Raw genomic sequence first — 11,513 nt, 5'->3', positions numbered from 1 at the left:
GTGTGAGAGAGATTGGGAGTGTGTGAGAGAGAGAGAGAGAGAGAGAGAGATTGGGAGTGTGAGAGAGAGATTGGGAGTGTGAGAGAGAGAGAGATTGGGAATGAGAGAGAGAGATTGGGAGTGTGAGAGAGAGATTGGGAGTGTGAGAGAGAGATTGGGAGTGTGTGAGGGAGAGATTGGGAGTGTGAGAGACTGGGCCGCCGCGGCCGCTCACCTGATGGCTTTGGGTCGGGCTCTGGGGCGGGGCTGTTGACGCCGCGGGGAGGTTTTGTGCGCAGCAGCTCCCGGCACGGCCCACCGCAGCCGGTGACCTGGTGGCTTTGGGTCGGGCTCTGGGGCGGGGCTGTTGACGCCGCGGGGAAGTTTTGTGCGCGGCAGCTCCCGGCACGGCCCGCAACTCAAGGCCCAGGCTTCCCGGGCTGCTAGGCCGCGCCCTGCGCCGGCACAGCCGCTCGAAATGGCCGTCAAAGTAGGCGAGCCTCCGGGCGAAGGGCAGGGGATCACTTCATTTCCTACTGTTGCTAAATACAATTTAAAACTCAAATAAATTGTTATTTTCCTTAGTTCCCTAACACACAGAAAGTGTGGGAAAAAAATCGTGAAGAATCAAGATGGCGGCCACTCACCACGGTTCAGATTGATAAGGCCCGCCCACACACGCACCGATTGGTCAACCATCAGGTCACTGAACTGTAGGATTGGTCAATCGTCAAGTCACTCAACACTCAACTGTAGGATGGCCCGCCCGCACGATGAGCCCGCCCCCGTGATGCAGCGATTGGTCAACCATCGGTCAACTGTCAGGTTGCTCGACCGCACGATTGGTCAACCTTCACGTCACTCAATGCTAATGAGCAAATGAGCGGAACTTTTCCCATTTAATGAGCGGAATTTTGAACGTTTTTTGGATGCCGTGGGCACAATTTTTGTCTGATGGAAAAGTAAATATGCCTATGACCGGTCCGTAATCGTAAGCTTTCTTTTGATGTGACGCGCGTGTAGGTACGCTCTATAACTTTCGAACGTATATAGAACGGACAGACAGACAGAAGAGGTCTTTTATATATATATACTAGCTGGGGAGCCCCGCATTGCGATGGCAATTTTGGGGCGCTTGGTCTCCCTGCCCCTGTGTGTGCCCCCTCTCCCTGTCTTATCCCTCCCTCCCCTCCCCTCTCTCCCTCCCCTCCTCTCCCTCCCTCCCCTCCCCTGTCTCCCTCCCCCACCCCCACACCTACCCTCCCCTCCCCTCGCCCACCCCCACACCTACCCTCCCCTCGCCCACCCCCTCCCCTCCCCCACTCCCCCGCTCCCCTCTGTCCCTCCCCCTGCCTAGCGCCTGAGGTCCGGAGCTGAGGTCCGCCGCGTATCGCGCGGCTGATGGACGGCCGCTGTGGGCGGGCGGGCGGCGCATGCGCGGTCAGTGCGGGCGGCGCATGCGCGGTCAGTGCGGGTGGCGCGAGCCCCCCGCGATTTCCCGAGGCTCGCCCCCCCCCGCGATTTCCCGAGGCTCTCTCCCCCCCCGCGATTTCCCGAGGCTCTCCCCCCCGCGATTTCCCGAGGCTCTCCCCCCCCGCGATTTCCCGAGGCTCTCCCCCCCCCCCGCGATTTCCTGAGGCTCTCCCCCCCCTATTAAATTGTTATTTAATTCCCTAACAGATCATTAAAATATTTACCTTAGTTCCCTAACACACAGAAAGTGTGGGGGAAAAAATTGTGAAAAATCAAGATGGCGGCCACTCACCTCTGTTCAGAAGGATAAGGCCCGCCCACACACGCACCGATTGGTCGACCGGTCAGGTCACCGAAGCGTAGGATTGGTCAGTCGTCGAGTCACTCGACACTCAACTGTAAGAAGGAACCCGCCGTCCGATTGGTCGACCTCGACGTCACACGGTCGTTAATGAGATGCTAATGAGCGGAACGCTGAACGTTTTTGGGATACCGCGGGCGGGATTTTTGTCCGGCTGAAACGTAAATACGCCTATGACCGGTCCGGAATCGCAAGCTTTCTTTTGAGGTGACGCGCGCGTCGGTACGCTCTGTAACTTTCAAACGTATAGAGAACGGACAGACATCGGGACAGACAGAAGAGCTCTTTTATATATATATAGATATACTAGCTGGGGGGGCCCGGCGTTGCCAAGGCTTTTTTGTAAAACAGCAGTTTACAGGGCCGCGCAGTTTACGGCCGGCTGCTGCCGCTCCCCCGCTCTGTGTCTCGGGCCGAGCGGTTGTGAGGCCCGGCCCGAGTGACCCCAACTCTGAGGGGGAGAGAGAGAGACTGGGGGGGAGAGAGAGAGAGACGGGGGAGAGTAGAGAGACTGGGGGGAGAAAGAGGAGAGAGACTGGGGAGAGAGAGAGAGGGGGAATGGGGAGATAGAGAGAGACTGAGGGGGAGAGAGAGAGACACTGGGGGAGAGAGAGAGAGAGACGGGGGAAGGGAGAGAGATACTGGGGAGAGAGAGAGACTGGGGAGATAGAGAGAGAGAGAGAGCGCGAGAGAGAGATTGGGGGAGAGAGAGAGACTGGAGGAGGGAGAGACTGGAGGAGAGAGAGAGATGGAGAGAGAGAGAGACTGTGAGAGAGAGACTGGAGGAGGGAGAGTCTGGAGGAGAGAGAGAGAGACTGGGAGACTGGGGGAGAGAGAGAGACTGGGAGAGAGAGAGTGCAAGACTGAGGGGCGAGAGAGAGAGAGAGACAGGGAGAGAGAGAGAGACTGGGAGACAGAGAGAGAGATAAAGAGACGGGGAGAGAGAGAGATTGGGGGAGAGAGAGGGAGAGGGCTAGAAATTCGGTATCACCCCATTTGGAGAGGGAAGGAGAGAGAGAGAGGGAAGGAGAGAGAGAGGGGGGGAAGGAGCGAGAGACAGAGAGAGGGAAGGAGAGAGAGACAGAGAGAGAGAGAAGGAGAGAGAGACAGAGAGGGAAGGAGAGAGAGAGAGAGGGAAGGAGAGAGAGACAGACAGAGACAGAGAGAGAAGGAGAGAGAGACTGGGGGGAGAGAGAGAGATGGGAGAGAGAGAAAGAGTAGAGAGACTGGGGGGAGAGAGGGAGAGAGAGACGGGGAGATAGAGAGAGAGACTGAGGGGGGAGAGAGAGAGCGACTGAGGGGGAGAGAGAGAGACTGGGGTAGAGAGAGACGGGGAGAGAGAGGAGACTGGGGAGAGAGATACTGGGGGAGAGAGAGAGAGACAGACCGGGGGGAGAGAGACTGGGGGAGAGAGAGAGAGACGGGGAGAGAGAGGGAGAGACTGGGGGGGAGAGAGAGAGAGAGACTGGGGAGATAGAGAGCGACTGAGGGGGAGAGAGAGAGACTGGGGGAGAGAGAGAGAGAGACGGGGGGAGAGAGAGAGAGAGTAGAGAGACTGGGGGGAGAGAGAGGAAAGAGACTGGGGAGAGAGAGAGAGAATGGGGAGATAGAGAGAGAGAGAGAGACTGAGGGGGAGAGAGAGAGCGACTGAGGGGTGAGAGAGAGAGAGAGACGGGGAGAGAGAGGGAGAGGGAGAGACTGGGGAGATAGAGAGAGACTGAGGGGGGAGAGACTGGAGGAGAGAGAGAGATGGAGAGACTGTGAGAGAGAGACTGGAGGAGAGTCTGGAGGAGAGCGACTGGGAGACTGGGGGAGAGAGAGAGACTGGGAGAGAGAGAGAGAGAGAGAGAGAGAGACTGAGGGGCGAGAGAGAGAGAGACAGGGAGTGTAAGATTCGAAATTTTCAGCAATAATCACGCAAGAAAACCGGATAAAATAAGACTGTTTATTGACCAAAGTAAGCTTGCACAGAAAAACCTTTGATAAAAGGGCATACAAAATGGCCGCCGGGCCCCGTGATCAGTTTTCTGGACTATTTTATTTCTGTTACTGCAAGCCAGACAGGCTTGTGGATTGAAGACAGTAAGCCCGCGAAAGCCAGTATCTGGGAACCGAAACTCAGGGAAACAGCATACATATTCAATGGATTCTAAGTACAGGATGGGGCCCATCAAGATATGGGCGGACAATGCAAAAACACTTATACCCATTTATTGTACAAAGGAGAAACCGTTTAACAGCCATCAAGGAAAATCTCCAGACCGATCAATATGCGAACTGAGTCGCGATGACAATGTAAAAGACATTAAAAGACATTATCGGCCAGGAAGGCCAGTTATCACCGGCTCCCGTTACAAGACAAAGCGCCCCTGCAGAGATTTCTGCCCGCCAAAATTAATACAAAGACAGGACTATGATTTGGCGGGAGATAAGACTGTCCCAAAAGAGTATAACTATGGATTGAAAGTCCATCAAAGACACTCAGGCAGAGCTTCTTCTACAAGGAACATTCGGAGGAAACACGATCGACGTTATCGGAGTGATCGACGGAACGAACGGACGAACGAAGGACGGGCGGTGCCAGGATCGGCGCCTCTTCCACCTCGGTAGACTCGGAATCGATGAAGACGCTTCGTCTTTTTAAAGACGCTTCGGACGGACAATTTCGGTGAAAAGACAACGTGGTCGGTGTTCAGCCAGACAAGGCTCGGCCACGACGAGAAGATGACGAGGGTGGCCCGGGTACTGGGGTCGGGAGATCATCGACGACCCAGGCCGAAGGAGAAGAAACCCTCTGGAAAGCCACCGAGCCAGGCGGGAGCGAGGAAGGTCCTCGGTATACCATTCGGCCAGAGACCTTCAGATTCTCCCATTTGTATGCAGTTCTTCAACTGCTTGTCGCTGATCTTCAACCTTGATGAGCGCTCATCGAGGCTGTGTCTACCCCGCCGCCGAGAGAGAGAGAGAATATCGACTGCGCCAGAAGTTTCCAAATCCACGTGACGACGGAAAGCGGTGCCAAAAGGCTGCGAACCCCCTTTTCGCGATTTTGAGAGTGGTGAGCATGATCCCAAGTTCCCCAGGTCGAAACTTAGTTTAGGTATAGGGGAGGGAGTTAAGGGTAATCGTAATGTGTTTTCCCTTTTACGATGTGCCGTGTGTTCCCCATTTCCATAGAGTCAAGTTCATAAATTTGTGCATGATTGTAGTTACTTTAATCTGTGCCTATGACATGTATTTTGTAATGCTTCAAACTGTTTAAAAATAAAAGCATCCATTTCGTGCTATTCAACCTGGCCTATTGAGTCCTTTCTCTGCACTACTGTTCTCTGCATCTAAGTCCAAGGTCTAGAACCGTAGGGGGGGGGTGGGTCGAACCACTCAAGGGTAATTATTGCACGAAGCCTGGCAGGAGACCAGAACGAGCAAGAGAAACCCCCTACAGGAGAGAGAGAGAGAAACTGGGGGAGAGAGAGAGAGAGACTGGGGGAAGAGAGAGAGAGATACAAGAAATCCTGGCAGCCTAGAGAGAATAGAATATGCGATCAATGTCTGGCTGGCGAGGTTGAAACAGAAATGCATTTCCTCCTAAAATGCGAAAAATTCAACACATCAAGAAACATATTATTCAACAAGCTAAGCCAAACAACCCCAGATTTCAAGGAATTGGATGATCTGTCAAAATTGAGATTAGTCCTAGGAGAAGGAGACAGACCATACCTTGGGGCTAAATATGTAACAACATGTCACAACCTGAGGACTGTTTAAAAGTAAGACTGTTTAAAATTAATATTGAACGTACCAAATGAAGTAGAAAGACTGTTTAAAATTAATATTGTTTAAAAGTAATATTGTATATACCCAACAAATGTCAAATCGATTGACACCTACAGAATGTTGGAAAACTGTACCTTTTTGCTATGTAAGCTTTGGCAATATGGTTCTCTGTAAACTTTCATGCCAATAAAGCATTTGAACTGAACTGAACTGAACTGACTGGGGGAAGAGAGAGAGAGACTGGGAGACAGAGAGAGAGATAAAGAGACGGGGAGAGAGATTGGGGGAGAGAGAGGGAGAGGGCTAGAAATTCGGTATCACCCCATTTGGAGAGGGAAGGAGAGAGAGACAGAGAGAGAGAGGGAAGGAGAGAGGGAGATGGGCTGCTGAATTTTTTCGGGTTTTTTGTCATTTAAGTGTAGAAAAAGCTACACTTCAAGTTCCAAAAGTTAAATTTAACTTTAGTCAAAGTTAGCTCAGTTTAGTTTAGTTTAAGTTTAAGTTTAGTTTAGTTTAAGTACCAAAGCACCTAAGAAAAAGACCGCCAAAAAGAGCGCCAAAGAGAAAAAAAAAACCCGGAAAAAAAGAAAAAAAAGGAAAAAAGAAAAGACAGCGAGATAGAGTAAAATAAACCCGGGGAAAAACCGGAATAGCGAGGCACCAAAGCAGAGCCCGAGCAGCAGCCGCAGCACGGAGCCTGAAGCCCGGGAAAGGCCCGAGGAGCCGGGCCGAGACCGAGGCCCAGAGACCGCGGGGTCGGAGAGGGGGAGCAGCCCGGAGACACCGGGAAACAGCGGCTCCCAGACCCAGACCGGGAGGAGAGGCCCGAGCCCGAGCCAGGACAGTGAGTACGAGGCCTGGGGAGGGTGAACCCGGGAACCGAGGCCCAGAGACCGCGGGATCGGAGAGGGGGAGCAGCCCAGAGACACCGGGAAACAGCGGCTCCCAGACCCAGACCGGGAGGAGCGGCCCGAGCCAGGACAGTATAAAGAGACCGAGAGAGACAGCGAGAGAGGAACAGCCCGAGCCTGGAGAGTGGGGAAAGGGCCTGGAAGAAAGGGCCTGGAGAGCGCGAATTCGGGTGAGAAACAACCCGAGCCCAGGGCCTGAAACCCGGGGGAAACCGGACTGAAGCCCAGAGACCGCGGGATCGGAGGAAAACAGCCTGGTGAGTCAGAAAAACCGGGGGCCTGAGACCGACGCGACGACGCGAGGAAATCCGCCCGGGGCGCGGAGAGAGAGTGAGTCCGGGGCACGGAGAGTGGGCGAGTCTGGGACACGGAGAGAGAGCGAGTCCGAGGCCCGGAGAGCGAGTGAGAGAGTCGGAAGAGGAAAACACCGGGTCCTGAAAAAAAAATATTTACTTAATTCTACCTAAGTTTAATTTTATTTAAGTTTAGTTCGAAAAAAAACCCCTGAAAAAAGCACAACAAACCCGCGAGAAAAAGAAAAGAAAAAAATAAAAAATAAAAAAATAAACTCGGGGGAAAAACCAGGAGAGCGAGGCCCAAAAACTGAGAGAAACCCCGAGAGAAACGGTAGGGAGAGGGAAACAACCCGAGCCAGGAACCTGAAACCTGAGAAAACCCGAGGGCCCAGGCCTGAGACTGAGGCCCAGAGACAGATTCAGCCCGAGAGGGGAGCAGCCCGAAGGCACCGGCTCCCAAATACTGTGAGAGAGAGAGAGAGTGAGAAACTTTTAAGAGCAGCTATATCTAAGATGAACCCCTGAAAAACTCTCAATTTTGGACCTAAAAGTGGGATAAGGTGGAACACGACACAAAAAAAAGAGAAAAAAAGTTATCTAGCTACGAAAAAAAAACAAACAACTACAATGACACAAAGCAGGGAAGTGAAATATCCTGAGAAATGCAACAGTTTAAAGGCAAAGGATAAACACAAGGATATAACACTACAAAATAACCCAGAGGTCCTCTACGTTGACTATGTCACACACAAAGGGATTAGGAAGAAGAACAACCTCATATTCTACACCGACTCCGTTCCCTCATGGAAGGAGGCTTTACAAAAAAACTACGCACACGTCTCCAGTGAAGGTATTAGCATGGGAGGCAGACTGAAAATATGTAAAGATGGAAATCTAGATAAAGATGACCCCCTACTAACTATAAGCTACTACAACAAAAAAGGAAAGATCATGATACAGGGGAATGTAGAAAATTTGGACTCCTTTGAAAAGGAATTCCCCCAGTTGAAAACTAAGGCAGACACAAAGAGGACCAATGGACAGGAGGCAAAAAAGAGCCAAACAGAGGATGAAGGGAGCCAAGCGGAGGAAGAAGAAGAGTCCAGCAGAGACACACACCTCCCTGACCATCTCCACCCCTCCCACACCTCTCAACGCAAACAAACTGCTGAAAGAGAGTCTGTCCAAACTAGAACTCGATTTCAATGAATACAGGGAAACACAGGCCAAGAATTTGAAGGAGGAACTCAAACAGCTGAAAACGGAAAACGAGTCCACCATCCACGAGTTGAGAAAGATCGTGGAGGCGCAAAGAAATGAGATCAAAGAACTCCGTACTCAGCTAAACAAAACGAAGGAGGCCGTAGAAAGGCAGGAAAATGAACTCAGCAGGCAACACAAACCTCTTAAGGTCCAACAACCTGCTGACACAAAAACAACACACACAGGAACACAGAACCCGTCGGATGCCCCCCCACACGAGGATGTCACACCCTCTTTACCTTGCGACCAGAACAGGAACACACCGCAGGTCCCAAACCCCGCTCCTGTCACACAGCCTACCCCAGAAACTCAGCCAACAACCAGCCCTCAGTCGAGTCCTGCCCAGACTACTGCTACCCAGTCTGAAAAGCCAGCCCCTCAGGCGGTCCTGCTGACCGACTCCAACGGGAAGTTTTTGGACCCCCAGAGGATGTTCCCAGGTCTGCAAGTCCTGAAAAAATGGTGCAGCAACACAGGCCATGCAATGAAGATCCTGAACAGAGAATCCCTTGGAAGCCCAAAATGGCTTGTGATCCACACAGGCACAAACGACCTACGCACCCTACGGGAAGGCACTGCTAGAGCAGTGAGCAGGATGGCGGAGAAGGCCAGCATGGAATTCCCCGAGGCGCGGATTGTGATCTCCACTCTACTGCCCAGAGAGGACACCCTAGCCTATGTAATCCACAACACCAACAGGGAGATCGACACGAGATGTACTGTCCTCCCCAACGTCCACCTGGCCCATCACCCAAACATCAACACAAGGGACCTCTATGACGGAATACATCTACTCAAACAGCGGATGTGGATCTTCACAAAAAACCTCATAAACACTGCCAAAAGACGCATCCCTCCCACCCCCTCTACCATTGGGAGCCCTAACCCAAACAGGACCACCACTGTCCCCCACCCCCCTATACAAAACCAGCAACAGAACCGTGCTATTGTACCTGACCCCAGACCCCCCTCTAGACCACAGACTGTAGACCAAGAACTGAGAAAGATCATGATGATGATAAGCACCCTGATGGAAAGCCGGAGAAGAATGTACTAAATTATTATTATTGTTATTTTATTACTACTATTATTAGATAGCAGTATGTGCATGCCTTATGGAATTTATACTAAATCGTCATTTAGCATTATATAAACTAGTGTTTTCACACCCGTCCCACAAAATAGGTCCATTTTATTTCGTTTTTTTGAACTATATAGATGCGTTCTTTCCACATAAGCTGCTGGAATATCCAGGGTCTCCGCTCCTCAACTTTTGGGATGAAGAGTACAGACCCTGAATTCCTAAAATCTATAAAAGACATTGATATAATTGTGTTAACAGAAACATGGTGTCAAAAGGACGTGCCCACCCACTGTCCTCCAATGTACCATGAAATCATTGTGCCCTCAGTAAAGAACACTAAGACACGCAAGGGCAGAACCTCCGGGGGAATCTTGGTGTGGTACAAAGGAGAACTGGACAAACACATCTCACCGATAAAACAGGGGAAATCACATGTATGGCTAAAATTAGATAAAAATATAGGAATAGCAAAAAAAGATGTCTACTTATGTGCGATCGACATACCTCCAATAGAATCGCCATATTTTGAAGAGGAGTTATTTGATACTCTCCACATGGAAATCAGCCATTTCCAGGCCCAAGGAAAGGTGCTACTATGTGGGGACCTAAATGCAAGGACCGGATGTGAACCTGACTTCATAGACCCACAGGGCAACAACCATGTGTTTGGCCAGACCCCTTTATATGTCACACCAGCCATCGCAAATCGGAACAACCTTGACTGTGAAATAAATAAAAGCGGTAGGGAGGTAGTGCAACTCTGCCGAGCCTTAGGCCTGTACATAATTAACGGTAGGTTCAGAGGGGACTCCTTAGGGAGACTCACATATTCCTCAACTCTTGGGTCTAGTGTGGTGGATTATACAATCACTGACCTGGACCCCTGCGATATCAACGCATTCACTGTCAGGCAGCAATCCCCCCTCTCAGACCATAACCAAATAAATGTGTACCTTAAACTTTCTGCCCAAACTACAGACACAAAAAAGGAACCCAGTAAGCTCCATAAAATAAACCATACATACAAATGGGCCCCAGACAGTGGAGATAAATTCATCACAGCACTAAATTCACCTGATCTCACAAGTAAAATATCAAAATTTAAAGAAAATCTATATGAGATCACCAGAGATGGTGTAAACATGGCCATAGATGATATAAATATGATCTTCCATGAGGCAGCTGTAAAAGCCGACCTTGTGAAACAGAAGAGGAAACGTTACAAAAGACAAAAAAATGAGAAATGGTTTGATCACGAATGCAAAAATGCCAGAAAAGACCTGAGAAAAATATCAAACCAAAAGCATCGCCAACCAAACAATCCAGACCTACGTATTAGATACAATGAGACCCTCAAAAGATATAAACACACCATTGGAACAAAACACAAAATTATGCCCACAAAAGACTCGAAGAAATTGAAAACTCCATTAATCAAAATCAATTCTGGGATATGTGGAATAACCTGAGTACAACACAATTGCAAGCATTACCAATCCAAGATGGCGACATCTGGAGAACACATTTTGAAAACCTCTACAAAGACATCCCAATAAACGAAACAAACCCAAGTCAACATCATGTCACGGAAAAACTACACACATTAGAAGCAACAATTAAAGACAACCAAAACCCTCTAGACTCCCCAATCACTTGGAAAGAACTGGCCACAAAAACAAAATCTCTCCACCTAAAGAAAGCCTGTGGTCCAGACAACATCAAAAATGAAATGCTCAAGTTCAGCAATATGGAGATGCAGGGTGCTGTACTCAAGTTATTCAACATCATATTACGTTCAGGCTGTTTTCCCGATATCTGGTGCCAAGGACTCATCTCTCCCATATATAAAAGTGGAAACAAATCAGACCCAAATAACTACCGTGGCATCTGTGTCAACAGTTGTCTAGGGAAGTTATTCTGCAGTATTCTAAATAGTAGATTGCTGGATTTTCTTAACAAACATAATATCCTTAGAAAAAATCAAATAGGCTTTCTTCCAAAACACCGCACCACCGACCATATCTATACCCTTCACACTCTCATTGAAAAACATATACACCAAACAAAAAATGGGAAAATATTCGCTTCTTTCATTGACTTCAAGAAAGCTTTTGACTCTATCTGGCACGAAGGGCTCTATTACAAACTTCTTCAGTGTGGAATAGGGGGCAAAGTCTATGACCTTATTAAATCGATGTATCTGAAAAATAAATGCGGTGTCAAAATTGGAGACAAACGCACCGGTTTCTTCACCCAGAGAAGAGGCGTCAGGCAGGGCTGCAATTTGAGCCCGACCCTGTTCAACATATACATAAATGAGTTAGCAGACATGCTGGAGCAAAGCGAGTCACCGGGTCTCTGTCTCCTAG

At 49.8% G+C, this 11,513-nt stretch overlaps 1 protein-coding gene across 1 annotated transcript in view; it reads right to left on the bottom strand.

The window, feature by feature from the left end:
• fam221a (family with sequence similarity 221 member A) overlaps window positions 1-10,726 on the bottom strand; it is a 122,120-nt gene extending 111,394 nt beyond the window's left edge. The window contains exon 1 of the mRNA XM_085989373.1: window positions 10,712-10,726. Within this exon, the coding sequence (XP_085845499.1) occupies window positions 10,712-10,726 (15 nt within the window). The remainder of the gene's footprint in view (window positions 1-10,711) is intronic.
• Window positions 10,727-11,513: the final 787 nt, after the last annotated feature.

Source organism: Somniosus microcephalus, chromosome 5, assembly GCF_052327205.1.
Source record: "Somniosus microcephalus isolate GS21.2 chromosome 5, FLI_Smic_1.0, whole genome shotgun sequence".
NCBI lineage: Eukaryota > Metazoa > Chordata > Chondrichthyes > Squaliformes > Somniosidae > Somniosus > Somniosus microcephalus.
This window is presented reverse-complemented; position numbering and strand designations above follow the sequence as displayed.